General features: G+C 41.3%; 1 protein-coding gene across 2 annotated transcripts in view; it reads right to left on the minus strand.

Annotated features, from left to right (window-relative positions):
* Nucleotides 1-2,268: 2,268 nt before the first annotated feature.
* LRWD1 (leucine rich repeats and WD repeat domain containing 1) overlaps nt 2,269-18,782 on the minus strand; it is a 37,191-nt gene continuing 20,677 nt past the window's right edge. Inside the window, exons 11-17 of one of the 2 annotated variants that reach the window (XR_012881561.1) lie at nt 16,739-16,811; nt 13,992-14,132; nt 13,239-13,342; nt 9,920-10,081; nt 7,400-7,518; nt 2,816-4,336; nt 2,269-2,772 (exon numbers count right to left, since the gene is read on the minus strand). Coding sequence is in view for 1 of the 2 variants with exons in the window: in XM_075854194.1 (XP_075710309.1) it covers nt 4,196-4,336; nt 7,400-7,518; nt 9,920-10,081; nt 13,239-13,342; nt 13,992-14,132; nt 16,739-16,811 (740 nt within the window). In the remaining variant the exon portion in view is untranslated. Of the gene's footprint in view, nt 4,337-7,399; nt 7,519-9,919; nt 10,082-13,238; nt 13,343-13,991; nt 14,133-16,738; nt 16,812-18,782 lie in introns of both variants that reach the window. The other variant, XM_075854194.1, reaches the window with a different exon arrangement.

Genomic DNA, 18,782 nt, shown 5'->3' on the forward strand with positions numbered 1-18,782 from the left:
GTATTTTGCGCATTCTCCAAATTTTTAAACATGAGGGGTTTATGCAAATCTGCCCCAAACTGGGCATTTCCGGGTGGTCTACGGTATCCGATCAAACATGCTGCAGTATAAGGCGCTGTTCACATCATGTTTTTAGTTTACATTTAGCGTGTACACCGGGAAAGCTCCCGACGCGTGTGTTACACATATCCATAGAGCTTTATTGTCAGACATCTGCCCGGTATAGGTCATTATACTGCCAAAAAAAAGGATGGATTAGCTGAAGTAGACCACGCTATTTTATCCCACGGAGTCCATGTTAGGCTGGGTTCACACGACCATGTTACGTCCGTAATGTACGGAACGTATTTCGGCCGGAAGTCCCGGACCGAACACAGTGCAGGGAGCCGGGCTCCTAGCATCATAGTGATGTACGACGCTAGGAGTCCCTGCCTCTCCGTGGAACTACTGTCCCGTACTGAAAACATGATTACAGTACGGCACAGTTGTCCTGCAGCGAGGCAGGGACTCCTAGCATCGTACATCACTATGACGCTAGGAGCCCGGCTCCCTGCACTGTGTTCGGTCCGGGTCTTCCGGCCGAAATACGTTCCGTACATTACGGACGTAACATGGTCGTGTGAACCCAGCCTTAAAGTGTAGCTAAACGTTTGACAAACTTCTGACATGTCATAGAGACATGTCAGAAGTTTGGATTGGTGGGGGTCCGAGTACTGAGACCCCCACCATTCGCTAGAACTAAGCAGCTGAAGTGCTCATGTGAGCGCTGAGCCGCTTCGTGTCTGTTCGGCTTTTTCCGGAAAGCCGATGTATCGGAGTACGGGCTCATAGACTTTCTATTGAGTCCGTACACAGATACATTTATTATTATTAATGAGCTTTTTTCAAAATATACAAATGAGCCTTTACTTGACAAGGGTGCATCACCAGTGATTCTCCTGAGGTGGCGCTACATCACAGCCTCTGGCACTGTCCTATCATCATCAAGCTGCTTCACAGTGTGAGAGCCTGAAGGGAAGGAATCAATTCAAACAGCCACATCTCTGGCTGTGAACCACCTGGTTCTGATGTCATATGAAATATGAGATTCTAGCTGTGAAACAACCGGAGATATTGCCAGTATGATCAGGCTGTGTTGCTGGGCATGGAAGCGGGAAAGCTGTATGACGATTATACAGATAACATTACACCGCCGGGAAAGAGTCACCTCCTATTTGGCTATTAGAGCCACATTAGAATATTTAGAAAATGCTCATAACTTTGCAAATAATAAATGTTTTTGAAAACAAATCACACTGCAGTTATCAGCATCATAGCGCCTATTAGATTAGTTAGGAGATAGGGAATTAATAAACTAGTGACAGATCCTCTTTAAATGTATACATTTTTTGACATGGTAGCCTATAAGTGATGAATGCCACAGTATGGCATCAATCACAGGTAGCTGTTAAAAGTTATCATAAGCTTTTCCTGACGGATCCATTAAATGGATGCCATTATAGGATATAACTGATGGACGCATTAAACGGATGCCTAGCAGTGGCATCTGTCATCCATAGGCTATATTTTCATCTGTTTAACGAAAGTCAAATGTAATGCAGAATATTGGAGGTGTAAACAGCGCCATAAAACGACTCCGTATTCTACAACTACTTCATATAGTCAGAATATGGCGCCAGCACAAACAAGTGTGAATGAATGAGGTCCACGACTTGTTTCAGACAGCTGGATTCTTGCTGCAAAACCCAAATCCACGCTGCTCTACTGAACGGAGATTAATTCACCATAGGACCGTCTGAGGGCCCTAATATGAACACTAAAATGCATCTGTATTTTGGCCATGTGAAACAAACTGGTCTGAACAGCAGTTTAGGGAATTCTGTATTCTGTAAATGGACCACTAGAGGGTGTCTTAGGTTAAATGTCGCCTAGATGGAAATGGCAGCAAATTTTCTTTCCCTTCAACCTGAAAGCTTATCAGCACTAGTCTCTTATCAAAATGACTTATTGCAAAGTGAGCAATTCTGACAAAAAGTGTTAGGAGTCATATAACTCAATCATACCCGAGAAAAAAAAGAAAAAGACTAATTTCCTTTAAATAGTCAGAACTACCCATCATTTGAACGTGGTTATCAATCTATCTTTCTATATATGTTCTAGTGGAGAAATGCACAGCATATCCATAATGTATGAGCATATACACACCCATCCTGAGTGAAGGAACAATGCAAAAAAAATAGTAAATGGTAACAATGTAAAAACGTGCGCCTTTATTTTTTTGCAGTGGTTCAGAATACGACACATTGATCTTTATCATCAGTTACACTGAAGTAAACACATTTCTACATGTTTTGGCAAAACCTTTCCTTTCCGTTCTGCACATGAAATGAACAAATTGAAAATATGAATTCAATATTAGCAGAATCCTTGTTTCCTGCAGAGGTTTAACCTTTTAGTGACCAGCGTATTTTGGTCCTTAGGGGGAGTTCACACAGAGTTTTTTGATGCGGAAACCGCATAAGAAAACGCGCCACAAAACGGCCGAAAATGCCTCCCATTGATTTCAATGGGAGGCGTTTTTTTCCTGCGAGCGGAAATACCATCTCGCGGGAAAAAGAAGGGACATGCCCTATCTTCGGGCGTTTACGCCTCTGACCCCCCATTGACATCAATGGGAGGCAGAGAAAGCGTATTTCGCTGCGTTTTTTTGTCCGTGCTCAATGGCCGCAGGCGAAAAAAGCCATGAAAATCGGCGTGCAGGCAGAGCAAAATCTGCCTCAAAATTCCAAACGGAATTTTGAGGCACATTTTCCACCTGCAAAAAAACTCAGTTTGAACCCAGCCTTAAAGGGGTTTTCCCATGAGAGACATTTATGACATATCCACAGGATATGTCATAAATGTGAGATAGTTGCGGGTCCCATCTCTGGGACCCGCACCTATCTCTAGAACAGGACCCCCTAAACCCTGTTCTGCCACTCTGTGTTGCCGCAGATGCAGGTGAATTCTGGCCATGAATTAGGAAACCACGTAGGTCTGAGCTATGCTGTTTCCGTAAGTCCCATAGAATTGAATGGTAGTTACTGAAATAGCGTAGATCGTATGCTACACTGCTTCTGTAACTGCCATTCACTTCTGTGGGCGTTACGGAAACAGCATAGCGCAGCGAGCTACGCCGTTTTCTACTTACATGGTTGGAAATCACATGTGGCAGCGGGAACACAGAAAGATAGAAAGGGGTTTAGGGGGCCCCATTCTAGAGATAGGTGTGAGTCCCAGAGGTGGGACCCGCATCTATCTGACATTTATGGCATATCCTGTGGATATGCCATAAATGTCCCTGATGGGAAAACCCCTTTAACGACTGCCATGAAAATGCCTATTGGCGGTCATAAAGGGGTTCAATTAAAAATGGATGCAAGCGATAATGATTTTCATGTTTAAAATTAATTATTAAAATATTACACATATATAAACATATCTAGAAAATGTGCAAAACATTTCTAGTGCAGATAATCTGAACTTTGTATCAAATAGGGCAGCTGGCACCAATAAAAACGTATAGACAAGAGTCCCAGTCAACGTGTATGCTAAAGAAACAATGGAAACTAACAAAAAGAAAAAACACATATACTAGACTGCACCTCTCAAGCAAATATGATCTCTTTATTACATCAGAAAATACAAAAAGCACAGACAACGGGGCCCCTGCTGAAGCCGGGAACAGCAATACACATGGGGTCTTTTTATCCACATGGAGCCATAGGCATATTGGTTGCCATTGTGAGATTTACACTTTTTATATTCCCATCCACTATACTTTATGTAATGCAAACATTGTAGACTCTGTTATATTATTTACCTTTTTGTGACCTATAGGTTGTTATTCACTTTCTGCATGTGTGGTTCATCCCTCAGCCCAACCAGGGGTTAGGACTGGTCTTACACATGTTTGTGCATTTTTAAAACGTTTTAATAGATGTCTGTGCTTTTTGTTTTTTCGGATATTGTAAAAAAGAGTTCGTATTTGCTTGAGATGTGCAGTCTAGTATTCGTGTTTTCTTTTTGTTGGTTCCCAATGAAATTCTGAACTATGACATCGAAACAGTTTAACACACAAACATAAAAAAAATTAAAAAATCTTGTTCCCATAGGGAAACGCCTTTTAAAATTGTGTGAATGATTTTATCGTCCATCACAGTATCTTCCATATAGCAATAATATTATTGTCGGTTAAAGCCACTAAGTATTCCATCGCTGGATCCACAAGCACGATGTTAATCACGGGCTCCCCCACTTTTTCTTTTTTGGCAATGGGGTATGGCCAGTTAATAATCTGTCATAATAAAAAAATAAAATAATATAAAAAAAAGGTCATAAATGAAATACATTTTTCATAAAGCAAACTACAAACTTCTCTATAGTATAAAACCTTTATTATAGTACTGAGTGCGATTTTATATACTACTGTAACCATGTGCTATGTCTCAAGGGGAGAACATGGTAGAAGTACTTATGCTTTGTTCGAGGTGGTGCAATGGCCTCCGTTTTTTTTACAGGATCCATGGCGGATATGATGACCATCAAATAGCATCAGAAACCTGATAGAAAATAACTAACGCAAGTGTGAACAGAGCCTTACCTGTACTCTGTACTCTTTTTAGTGCAGATTGCAGATAAACACTGGACAGTGGTCGCAACTATTAGAATTTCCTAGCTATAATTCCAGAAGTTATCATAGCGATCAGTTATCTTCTACTTTCAGATGCTCCGATGATAGTGGTAGACGTAACGCACATAAATACAGATCTTTGTAGATTGCTAGTTGATATGGGCAGGGCTCTTACCTAATGTATCAGGTCTCCATAGTATTTTAATATCCTTGAACAGAGTTTGTTGCACTGTCTGAATTTGCTATAGTTTACAGTATTTACCAATGTTTTATTATTTATCTCTTATTTAATAAGAACACTGGTCTGTTGCGGGCAAAATGACCCCCATATAGCCAGCATGCCCCATGTTTAAAAAATAAATCTAGTAATATTTACTTATTTTACATATTTTAACCTTGAACCCGACCCATTTCTGACTACTTTCCTTACATTTGCTCCACACAAAATATGCATGTATACAAGAATAATTTCAAAGGAATCCTAAAGGTGTATTCCCAACGTAAACATTTGTGGCATATCCACGGGATATGTCATAAACATCTGATTGATACGGATCCACATCTATGTCTAAAACGGGGGTCGCGCGACCTACCCCATCTGACTTGCTACAGAGATTTATAGTTCTATAGTCAAGTGGGTCCTACACCTATTATTGAATGTGATATTAGCCATAAAAACCTAAATCAAATTCCCAAAACATTAGGCCAGTCACCATTATTCTAACCTAGACACAATACATGAAAGAACACCAAATTCCCCCAAACAAACATACAACAGGCAGTGAAATGTTGTTTGCTGGGATTTTCAGTATCTTTGCAAACACTTTTCTTTTTTAGGCCGAATGCATAAAAAATACGCAGGAAAAAGTGTCACCCATAGACACCAATTGGGTTCTAGTGTTTAGATGCTCAGAGCAGATGAAAAAAAATAAAGCAGGGATCTGGCTGGTTGCTATGGCAACACTAATGGTATTTTTCACACATTTTTATTTTTCTGAACATTCCAGCTTAAAGAGCTACAGTTGCAAGAAAAAAAAATAAGTGAACTCTTTTAAATAACCTGGATTTCTGAATTAATTACTAACAAAATGTGGTCTGATTATTACCTAACTCGCAATTATAGAGAAACACAATCTAACTAAACTAATATCACACATAAAGTTGTACTGTTCATGTCTTTTTATTGAGCATATTGAGTAAACATCCACAGTGCAAGGAGAAAAAGTAAGTGAACCCTTGAATGTAATAACCAGTAGATCCCTCTTTAGCGGCAATCACCCCAACCAAACGTTTCATGTAGCGGAAAATAAGATTTGCACAACTTTGAAGAATTTTGTACCATTCCTCCCTGCAAACATTTTTCAGTTCATCAATATTTCTGGGATGCCTTGTGTGCACAGCCCTCTTCTGGTCACGTCACAGCACCTCGATAGGGATCAGGACTCTGACTTGGTCAATCCAAAACACAAATCTTTAGTTGATTTACTTGTGTGCTTTGGGTCATTGTCTTGTTGCATCACCCAGCTTCTCTTCAGCTTGAGTCCATGGACTGCTGCCCTTGCATTCTCCTGTAAAATGTTTTTATACACCTTTGAATTTATTGTCCTCTCAATGATCAATGATGCCAGTCCCTGAGGCAGCAAAGCAGCCCCAAACCAAGATTCACAGTTGGATTGAGATTTTAGTGTGCAGTGTTCTTTTTCCTCCAAACATAGCGTTGTGCATTTGTGCTAAAAAGTTTGACTTTTGTCCATAAAACATGTTCCCAGCAGCACTGTGAAACATCCAGGTGTTCTTGGGCAAACTTGAGACGGGCCACAATGTTTCCCTTGGAGAGCAGAGTCTTTCTTTGTGGTGTCCTTCCATAAACACCATTCTTCAGCAGGTATTGTGCGACTACCCTTGGTTTCTTTCTCGCCTTTTTCAGGATTTCCCATTCTGCTTTTGTTTTGCTCTTAACAGGACGACCATTACTAGGGAGAGTAGTAACAGTCCTGAATTTTCTCAATTTTAAGGCAATTTGTCTAACTTTGGATTTATACACACCCAGGTCTTTAGAAATGCTTTTGTAGCCTTTTCTAGCTTCATGTGTCTCTATAACATGTCTTCTGAAAAGTGTTTACACGAGGCATAGTTTACACTGACCAATCTTTCTTGAGAAGAACAGATTTGTCAGTAACCAGGCTTTGTGTGCCTTTATTTAGTGGGCAAAGCACATGTGAAACCCACACTGTCAATCCCATCTCCTTAATTGAAACACATTTTGCCAATTATCTCTTGGAGAGTTTTGCACTGTGGGTGTTTAATGTTCAATGTGCTCAATAAGACATGAACAGTACAATAGTTTGTGTGTTATTAGCCTAGTTATATTGTATTTTTGTCTACAATTGTGACTTAGATAACAATTAGGCTACGTTTTATTAGTAGTAATGCAGAAATCCAGGTATTTCTAAAGGGTTCAATTACTTGTTCTTGCAACTGTAGAACCTATTATTTAGATCTGCCATATTTTAGCTGTTCCTAGTAGTAGATTGAACTTTGATTTAATAAATGGATTAAGTGGCATATCTATTTCTCATGTTAGACGTGTAAACTGCCTGCCCTCACAACACTTACCTAGTAATGAATAAAAAAAAAAACATACTGTACATCTCATATATACAGCATCATAAATTTCAACATAAACCCAACCAAAGATGAGAGAAAAATGCATTCCAGCATACATACCTTTGTAGGCTTCTTCAAAGTCTTGCATTGCACTTTCTTTTGTAAGTCAGCCTTGCAGGATTTAAGGTCATATGTCCATACATTTCCAGCTTCATCACCACACAAAACACAGTATCCTTCTGTAAATGAGTACAATAAATAATAGAACAACCTGGATCAATATGTCTTTATTGTATGAATGTTTTTCTTTGCTAAAAACATGTCTATTCATATTTGTATTTAGCGACTACATAGATGAGCAATACTGAATAAACAGTCAGGTTAAGCTGCTCATCTCCTAAAATACTCTAAGCTTTCTGTTGTTCTTATTAGCTTAAAGAGTGTCTTGTCCATGACTGCACTTGTAATGAGGACATTCTGGACTAGCAGTAACCCTTTTCTGCCATTTGTCGTAGATATACGGCGAAGGTCGGGGCGGAAGTATGGAGCGGGCCCACGGGCTGGGCCCGGCCCATAAAATGAGCATGTCGGATGTATGTTACAGCTGACACTTCAGTGTAACGAGCAGGATTCCACTCGATTAACCCCTTAGATGCCGTGGTCACTAGCGACTGCGGCATCTGAGCCTGTGGAAACAGGAGGTAGGTGGCCCCCTCTGACATTCCATTACCAATAGACATATTAGCTCATTGAATATTTGATTTTGAATATACTCAATTCACTAGTGAGGGTCATCATTTTAATACCAAAATAGCCCTTTTTATTACATTACACTTGCCCTTCTCAATGAATTAGAATATCATCAAAAAGTTAATTTATTTCAGTAATTCAATGCAAAAAGTAAAACTCATATTCTATAGATTCATTACAGACACAGTGATCCATTTCCAGCATTTTTTTAATTTTAATGCTGATTATTATGGCTAAGGCTGGATTCACACGAGCATGTTGGGTCCGTAAAGGACGGAACGTATTTCGGCCGAAGGTACCGGACCGAACACAGTGCAGGGAGCCGGGCTCCTAGCATCATAGTTATGTACGACGCTAGGAGTCCCTGCCTCGCTGCGGGACAACTGTCCCGTACTGTAATCATGTTTTCAGTACGGGACAGTAGTTCCACGGAGAGGCAGGGACTCCTAGCATTGTACAAAACTATGATGCTAGGAGCCCGGCTCCCTGCAGTGTGTTCGGTCCGGGACTTGCGGCCGGAATACGTTCCGTCCTTTACGGATCGAACATGCTCGTGTGAATCCAGCCTAATTGTTAATGAAAACCCAAAATTTAGAGTCTCAGAAAAAAAGCCCAATTTCAAAAATTCTTTTTAATACCGAATTGTTGGCCTACTGAAATGTACAGTATATGCCCTCAATACATGGTCGGGCTCCTTTTGCATGAATTACTGCATCAATGCGGCGTGGCATGGAGGCGATCAGTCTGTGGCACTGCTGAGGTGTTATGGAAGCCCAGGTTGCTTTGATAGCGGCCTTCAGCTCGTCTGCATTGTTGGGTCTGGGGTCTCTCCTCTTCCTCTTGACATTACCCCATAGATTCTCTATGGGGTTTACGTCAGGCGAGTTTACTGGCCAATCAAGCACGGTGATAATGTGGTTATTAAACCAGGTATTGGTAGTTTTATATCAAGTCCACAGTCAGCGCAGCGTCTACCAGGACATTTTCGAGCACTTCATGCTTCCCTCTGCTGACAAGCTTTATGGAGATGCTGATTTCATTTTCCAGCAGGACTTGGCACCTGCCCACACTGCCAAAAGTACCAATACCTGGTTTAATAACCACAGAATCACTGTGCTTGATTGGCCAGAAAACTCGCCCGACCTAAACCCCATAGAGAATCTATAGAGTATTGTCAAGAGGAAGATGAGGGACACCAGACCCAACAATGCAGACGAGCTGAAGGCCGATATCAAAGCAACCTGAGCTTCGATAACACCTCAGCAGTGCCCCAGGCTGATCGCCTCCATGCCACGCCGCATTGATAACACCTCAGCAGTGCCACAGGCTGATCGCCCCATGCCACGCTGCATTGATGCAGTAATTCATGCAAAAGGAGCCCCGACCAAGTATTGAGGGCATATACTGTACATGATTTTCAGTAGGCCAACATTTGGGTATTACATTTTTTTTTTGAAATTGGGCTTATATAATATTCTAATTTTCTGAGACTCTAAATTTTGGGTTTTCATTAACAGTTCGCCATAATCATCAACATGAAAAGAAAAACCAGATGGAAATAGATCATTCTGTGTGTAATGAATCTATAATATAGGAGTTTCACTTTTTTAATTGAATTACTGAAATAAATGAACTTTTTGATGATATTCTAATTCATTGAGAAGGTACTAGTATGTTTAGGTTAGAAAATAAAAGGATATGTTTTAGGGATCATGGGTCATACGTTAATATATGAATGTTTTGTAGTAAGCACAACTCAATCAGTTGGGTGAAAGCAGAAAATGTCTACATCCATTGGCTCATAGGCTATATCTGTTGTACATTATTTTTACTGTACTAGTTGCATTATATAGTTGGTGTAAATGAACATGGACTAAATGTGCACTTTACCTGTAGAGGTTGTTAAGGCCAAATACGGTAGATCCGTCTCTGACCATTTCAGTTCTGCCAAGATATGGACTTTTGCTTTTCTGTTGTTATTAGACTTTGGTTTCTCAAAAGATTTCGTCCAGCTCCATATGTAAATAGATCCTTGCATTGCACTTTTAGAAACTATATGATAAAAGCAAAAAGTTATTACTATTCAATAGCCGCCCAATTACTGTTTACATGTTTAGTTCTTTTTTGGGTAAATCCATTAAACAGATACATCAAATATACATAAATGGATGCCTTAGGTTCAGTTTACATAAAGGTTTTTGGGCCTGATTTTGATGCGGAAACCTCATCGGAATCAGCGCCAAAAAGTTGGCCCGAAATTGCCCCCCATTGATTTCAATGGGAGGCAGGGGCTTTTTTTTCCCCGGGTGGCTTTTGACCGCTTACGGGGAAAAAAAGCGGCATGTCCTTTCTTGCCGCAGTTTCCGCCTCTCACCTCCCATTGAAATCAAAGGGAGTCAGAAAAAACCTGCAGTGCTCGTTTCTGAGTGTTTTTCGCCCGCAGTCCTTGCATTATGTTCAATGGCCACGGACGACAAACGCTGCAGAAAAACTCAGAAAAATGAGTGCAGGAGGTTCGAAATCTGCCTCAAATTTTCATTTTTATTCTTGCTGACCAATGAAGCACAGTGATACTGTAGTTATTAAACCAGGCATTGGTACTTTTGGCAGTGTGGGCAGGTGCCAAGTCCTGCTGGAAAATGAAATCAGCATCTCCATAAAGCCTGTCAGCAGAGGGAAGCATGAAGTGCTCTAAAATGTCATGCTAGACATTTTTCCTGTTTATTCTTATAAACCTTTATCTTAAGAAATAAATATAAATATAGAAATTAATTTATCTCAAGAAATAAATATTTGTTTAAATTTTATTATATATTTTTTATTTCTCTAGATGCAGAGGAGACAGACTGCAGGAAGTGGGGGTGTGTCTCTTCATAACCTGCCAATAGAAGTCTATGGAGAGGGAAAGGATAGCAGGAGGTGGGAGTAGAGACAGACACGCTGCCCATAGAAGTCTATAGAGAGTGGAGCAGGAGCAGAGAAAGGAGACACAGGCTGCTGGCAAGAGTTATGTCACCCCAGTGCTGGATTCTCAGCTATACTGCTCATTACTGCTGTATAATCCCCCCCATGCTGCTTCTAAGGGTGTGCTACAGAGATAGTGGACCAGGATGTTCTCTGCTCTGTGTGCACCATGTATGGGAGACATGCTAGAAGTCAGGATTCACCCACTAGCTGAGGGAAAACGGAGAATTAGACAAAGAGCCTGCAGAAACCTGCTAAAACATGCCATATAATGGCCAGAAAGTGTTATTCCTCAAATACACACATATGACAGCTTATTCTGAAAAGTTAAATAAAGAGTAGAGAAAGCTCTATCAATGGACCAGTCAGAATTGTATATCAAGAGAATATTGTCAAAGTGGTGCCCTATACTCAACTAATAACTATATCAAGATGACAAAAAATAATTAATAAAAAATAGGTAGTTGTGCCTAAACCATAAGCACTCAGACTGGATCGATATTTTAGAAAAATATTTTATTTAATTTCATTCAGAAAAACACATAATTAAGTAAAAAAAAAAAAATGGCACAAAATTTACATTATTGCATTCATGATACCTCTATAACCACACAGACACGTGTAGAGAACTGGCCGATAAATCTAGACTGCAAAAAATATATAATACTTATTGGCTATAAAATAAATTGCAGGATTCGGCCGACAATTAGGATAGGATCCTAGTCACGAGGTGGATGTCGGCCGAATCCTGCTGTTTTGTTTTATAGCCCGTGCTGCATGTTTTATAGCTCTATCTGGATGTCCTGTTAGTGATGGGCCCTGACCCTGGATCACAGTGGAGCAGTGGAATAGTGAGCCATGCTGCCGAACAAAGATCTTGGATCACAATGGAACAGTGAGCCGTGGTGGATAAAAGATTAAACTGCCCCTATCCATCCCTATCCTGTTGTTTGTTTGGAGAGTTGAAGTCAAAATGACTGTGTGATGTCACCTGTATGGTGATCGTGGGATTCGTGAGTAAAATTGTCAAATACCATTCCACAAAACACCTTTCCCTCCCCTCTGAGGGAATATTCATCCACTCACACATGTGGCCCAATTTGGCCTAAATTCTGAGAGATGCTTATACTCCTAACCACAAATTGCTCACCGAGTAATGCGCACAAGACTGCCGCCATATTATGTCCACTTCTCCTCATTCTACTGGAGTTGCTCTCCCGGCTCATCTAGGTCTTTGTGACATTGTAAAATTATCATTATCTCAACTATATTGAGTGTCAGTGGCTACTGACAGTTTTGGGAACTATAGTCCCTTCGTCAAATATTGGGACATCCATTTGTTTTTTCCATTATTGCCTTTGCAGCCACTCTGTGAGAAATCTTGTTCAATATGCTCTTCCAGTAATGTCAATTTTGTGTAATTTTTTTTACTTAATTAGGGCCTGTTCACAACAGCACTAGGTTTCTGGTGATAGGTTCAGTCAGAGGAACCCATCAACGGAAAGGCAAACGGAAACCATAGCTTCCTTTTGCATTACCATTGATTTTAATGGTAATGCATCTGTTGAAAATGGTTTCTGATTGTCTCCATTCCGTAAGGTTTCGGGTTTTTTGGCAGAATAGCGTTGTCAACTGCGCTACTGTTTCTGCAAAAAAAAACACGAAGACCTTACAGAACGGAGACAAACGGAAACCATTTTTAACGGAAGCATTACCATTAAAATCAATGGTAATGCAAACGGAAGCTATGGTTTCCATTTGCCTTTCTGTTGATGGGTTCCTCCGACGGAAAGGTGTGACGGAACCCATCAACGGAAACCAAACGCTGATGTGAACACACCCTTATGTGTTTTTAGGAATAACATAAAATAATATATTTTTCTGAAATATCAATCAGCTTCTTCTCTAGTGCCCTTCCTAGTCAGTACAGACATGAACATAATTTACAAGCTAGCCAAAGTCTGATTTAAAGCCATTTGAGAAGGTTTAGGGAGGTGAGAATGGATGTTGGCCAGGTCTTTAGTATTCTTTAGTGTATATTGCAAAATGTCAATTAAGAAAATGTTTGCAATGTGTGCAAAAAAGTGAAGATGTACAATTGTACAAATATGTATATTGTATGCCCAGATATGGTTAACTGTTTTTGACGTATTGTATCTATAAAACACATTAGGGTGTTCCAACTTTTTCATGCACAAATATATACAAAACACTTGCATTTATACAACAGCCTTATACAACTTACCTGCGAGATCATCGTCCAGAAACGCCAGTCCATCCACTATGTGGAAATCGGAGTCCTTAGATTCCTTATTGTATATTGGAAAAGTAAACTCTACTTCATAGGAGCTAATTTAAAATAAATGTTGAAACTTCGAGTTAATTGAATTGTTATAAATGGACTTTTTTTTATGTAGAAAAATATTTGCCGGAATAATGCAGTAACATTCATAAGTATACATTTACAATACAACATTTTACTATTCTTTGTATTCCTGGTTCTGATCTTTGATTCTCCAGCAGTAAAATATGCTGTTCACGTCACGTTTGACGTATATGCCCGGAAAAAGAGCTCCATTCATCCAACGAAGGCCAAGAGTGTCCTTTTGGCCTATTTCGAGCTGGTATACTCTTTTTTTTTTTTTTTTTCGCTATATAGAAAAGATAACATATAGCGCGGTAAACAGTTTTTTTTTTAATTTATTTTTTTAAATAGCCTATGGGTGACGTATGCCACTGTGACATACTTTAGAACCTCTCGGCTGGGTATACGTCGTAGAATGCTACAGACGTCCACGTCTGATAGAATGCTCAGACGTTATGTGAACAGAGCTTAACCATGGACAAACAGAGCAACTTGACAAGCTCATTTCAGTGTTATTTGTCTTATCTATGCAGTATACTTAAACTGGGAACTCAACTTAGCTGATATATTTATTTATAATACTGAGCAATGCGTTCTGAAAATATATGACGCAGAAGAAAAACAAATTATTACCGTCTTCCCTGTTGCTTTTTTAGCGTTATGTCATAAACAAAGCAACCATCTACACAAGCAGCCATCATGAACTGATCTGGGTTTGCAGGAACTGGACATAGACGCAGGGGAGTAGATGTAGTATCCAGGGTTAGCAGCTGGCTGGAAAGAAAGAAGGTGATAAAATGAGTTTTGCAAACAAAACTAGAGAACATTAGCCTAGAGCTCTGAGATGGGACCACCACCTTAGGCCTCATGCACAAGCCCGTGTCCGTAATCACGGCCCCCGCAGCACGCATTTTCGGCCCGTTCTCCCATACAAAGTATGGAAGCACGGCCTGTAAAACGCAAAAGATAGAACATGTTCTATCTTTCGCGGCACGGTTCTACGGCACGGACACCTATCCGATACGGAAAGGTGTCCGCGGCCAATAGAACCGGGCGGGTCCGTAATTGCAGACCATATTATGGCCCGCAATTACGGAGATTTTTTACGGTCGTGTGCACGGGGCCTGATTCTGTATCTATTTTGCATTCTAAATTGCGATGTTACCTGCTGTCACAGTCTATTGAAAAACCAGAGTTGGATCTGTAAGGCTGGAGCAATTTAAATCATTTGTCTGCAAACTGACAGTAAGGCTATGTTCACACGGAGTAAACTCGGCAAAAACGGCCCGAAAATGCCTCCCATTGATTTCAATGGGAGGCGTCGGCGTCTTTTTCCCGCGAGCAGTAAAACTGCCTCGCGGGAAAAAGAAGCGACATGCCCTATCTTCGGGCGCTTCCGCCTCTGACCTCCCATTGACTTCAATGGGAGGCAGAGAAAGCGTATTTCGCGGTTTTTATGCCCGCGCCGCTCAATGGCCGCGGGCAAAAAACGCAGCGAAAAACTCAGCGAAAATCGGCGTGCAGGGAGAGGAAAATCTGCCTCAAACTTCCAAACGGAATTTTGAGGCAGATATTCCTCCTGCAAAATACTCCGTGTGAACATAGCCTAACATGACATCCTACCTCAGTGGAATGACAACCTAGATTGTTACTACGGAGGAACAGCTAAGGTGTTGCTTTGGATTCTCCCTGTTGCTATATTTCAGCTTGCTGCAATCATGTATGTCATAGCCACGTTGTATTGTGTTATCTGTAACGCAGAGGCTTTTGACTGCAACAAAACACACTAAGGCCCTGTTCACACTGAGTTTTTTGTCACGTTTTTTGATGCGGAAACCGCGTCGGAAAACGCAACGAAAAACGTCCGAAAATGACTCCCATTGATTTCAATGAGAGGGGGAGTTGTTTCTTTCCAGCGAGCGGTAAAAAACGCCCACGGGAAAAAGAAGCGACATGCCCTATCTTCGGCGTTTACGCCTCTGACCTCCCATTGACATCAATGGGAGTCAGAGAAAGCAAAAACCGCCACAAAAAACGCAGCAAACGGCGTGCAGGCAGATCAAAATCTGCCTCAAAATTCCAAATGGAGTTTTGAGGCAGAATTATCTGCCTGCAAAAAACTCCTAAAGCTGACCTTACACTTCAGACAGCTTATCCTCCAGACCCCCCACACCAACGCCCGCTCGGCTCAGCCAAGCGTGCATGTGTTTTTAATAACCTATATATATATATCAGAGCATTAGCTATAGCACAAGACAAAAATATAATATTGACAGAACTAATATGTCTAATGAACTAATAAATAAATAAATCAAAAAGTATGAGAAATATATAGAATTTATTAGTCCCCACTCAGAGGACGAGATACCCCCTACAATAATTAGACAGACATAGTACAAAAACAATTAAAAAATATAAGTAAAAAGTTTTTACTTATGTTTTTTAATTGTTTTTGTACTATGTCTGTCTAATTATTGTAGGGGGTATCTCGTCCTCTGAGTGGGGACTAATAAAGTTTATATATTTCTCATACTTTATGATTTATTTATTTATTAGTTCATTAGACATATTGGTTCTCTGCATGTGTTTTTAATAGGAATAAGGGAAAAAGTTGGCGGGTTCATCAAATGTGTAAAGCCACCTCAATATTTTGTGCCGACATCATATCCGGTAGTAAGGTTCAAGTCACTGTGAAGCCTGGTCTAAATAGGTACAATGGTGGATGATATCAACAAGCCTGTCCAAAAAAATGCAGGAGAACATAACCTGCTAATGTTTGGGGTCAAATATCGGGGAAATTTACCTGCCTGGTTGTTGTGGTGAAGAATTAATGGGTATTCCCATCTCTGGGATCCTGCAACTCCTATAGACTTGATAAGAGAGGCTCACACAAGAATGGCCACCTCTACATAGCGTTCTATGGGAACAGTGTCCACACAGAATCGGCAAATGGGGGAGGGACCCCAAACCTATTATGCATAGGCCATAAATCTGTAAGATGGGAATACCCCTTTAATGTTCCTGCATAGTACTTTGCCACTGACATTCTACTTCTGCAATGCACTTTTCTAATAGAACTGTGTGCAGGCTGCTGCTTGTCTGACGGATGAAATACAGATCAGCCAGATTTTACAAAACCTGCACACACAGGAGAGAACTCTACTAATCACTAGTTGGGTCTCCACTTCCAAACACTCCACATTTTTATACAAGGAATTTTATACAAGGAATATGTGGGTACAATATTGAACTATTTAATAATATTCAGATATACCATATTTCATTTTTAACTATTGAATAATATCACCCAGTGCTGGAGCATAGCTGTATTTGCTGGCACAATAAAACAAGGGAGTAGCCATAGTACTTGTATACTATACCTGGCTCTGAAGTTGTATTCATGGTCAGGAACACCTATATCCCATAAGATAATTCTATTGTCGTAAGACCCAGCTAATAAGAGGGGAAAATAGAGGGAAAAAAAAAAAAAAAGGAACTCTATGAATATTCTGTAACTGGAATATCTAAAACAAGATTTTTTTGAGTACCAGTTCATTGGGGGATACAGAGCGTGGGTATATGCTGTTGCTACTAGTAGGCTTGACATTAAGAAATAAAAAAGTGGCTCCTCCTACAGGATATACCCTGTCCACTGACACTGAGCTATTCTGTCTGTCCGCAAGCAGATACAAGGTAAGATAAGTATATCAATCCCTCAAACTGACAGCCATGAACAAAAAACCTTGAAAAAAATGGGTGGAAGTGGTGTCCCCCAATGAACTGGACAAGAAAATTATTTTACGGTGAGTACTCAAAAATCCTGTTTTCTTGTTCGTCACATTGGGGCACACAGATCGTGGGACGTCCTACAGCTGTCCCCAGCGGTGGGAACAGCGGTGGGAACAGAACCAGACCATATGAAAGTCTTGACGCCAGCCTTAGATGCCAATGGGCAAACAAGATGGAAAGCGCAGATACCTAGCCTTTCAGGAAGCTGAGTGCCAAACCTTGATCCAGACCACCCTACAAAAAGGAAAAAATACTGGATAGGAAAAAAAAAACGCAAGGAGAGAAGCTTATGAACCTTACATTTTGGTGGAAGAGAAGTCCCTTAGAGAGAAGGTTGGTACGGAGAGGCAAGGGCCACAGGACGTCAGCCAATAGGGACACGAGGTCCATGTACCAACAACGGCGCGCCCAATCTGGAGCTACCAAAATGTCCGGAATTCCTTCTGCCTTGAGCCGTCGGAAAAGTCGAGGCAGGAAAGGCAGAGGAGGAAAGACGTACAGTAGACAGAGGTGAGACAAAAGCGTCCACAGCGCATGGCCTACGGATCTTGTGCTCAAGAGATGAAGCAGGGGACCTGGCAATTGAACTTGTAGGCCATCAGATCCACATCCGGGTGACCCAACCTAAGACATATTTGGTCGGAGATCTCCTGGTGAAGAGACCACTCCCCGGGATCCATATTTTTGCGACTGAAAAAGTCTGCGACCCAGGGAATGTGTACAGCCATCAGAGCCCGAACGTATGCTTCTGCCCAGGCCAGAATCTTCTCGGTCAACACCACCACGGTGATTTACATAAGCCACAGCTGTGGCATTGTCTGTTTGAACCTGGTCCTGACAATGACTTTGTCCAGTGCCAGCAGGCACAGGAAAATGGATCTCAATTCCAGAAAGTTGATGGGAAAGGAGGATTCCTGTGGAGAGGTTCCAAAAAGTGCCCCCCCCCCCATCACTTGTGACTGGCATCCGTGGAGAGGATCAGTCAGTTTAGTGGAAGGAAGGAACGACCCCGGGGAATGGCCAGGGAGGTGGTCCACCACCAAAGCGAGTGACATATTGCAAGGGGAAGGATGAACGTCAGATCCACAGAATCCAAGGAGAGAGGATCGCCCGTTGAAGAGGGCCCATGTGGAACTAGACAGCTAGAGTGAGAAAACTTCTTGTCCGGTGTTTCCTTTATATAAAGACAATCCCTTCAATTTCCGAATGGTCTGGAAAGACCGCTAGGGAACGTTGAGGCTGAAGAAAGGAAATGGAGTCAGTCGAGGGTGTAGAATCAGTGACCGGTAGGATGTCACAACCAGCCCTAATAAGGACAGCCAATGAGGTGGGGAGGGGAGAACCCTTACCAGCTGAATCCAAATTGCAATCAGACAGTTCGCCCTCACACAAAACCTCTCTGGGGGGAGAGGAAGCACCGGTCCTCACCTGTGGTTTGAGAGGTGAAACACAAGAGGAAGGTGAAAACGAGGGCAGGCGTGTCGACCTGGTTCGCTTGCGGGGTCTGCCACGAGAGTAAGACATGGGTAGTCCATATCAGGACGGGCAGAACAGGAGTCATGGGGAAGGCGGGTAAACATTCCGCCCAAGATGGACAGAGTGATGTTCACAAGGTTACTTTGTATGGGAGCACGG

This window comes from Rhinoderma darwinii, chromosome 2 (assembly GCF_050947455.1).
Source record: "Rhinoderma darwinii isolate aRhiDar2 chromosome 2, aRhiDar2.hap1, whole genome shotgun sequence".
NCBI lineage: Eukaryota > Metazoa > Chordata > Amphibia > Anura > Rhinodermatidae > Rhinoderma > Rhinoderma darwinii.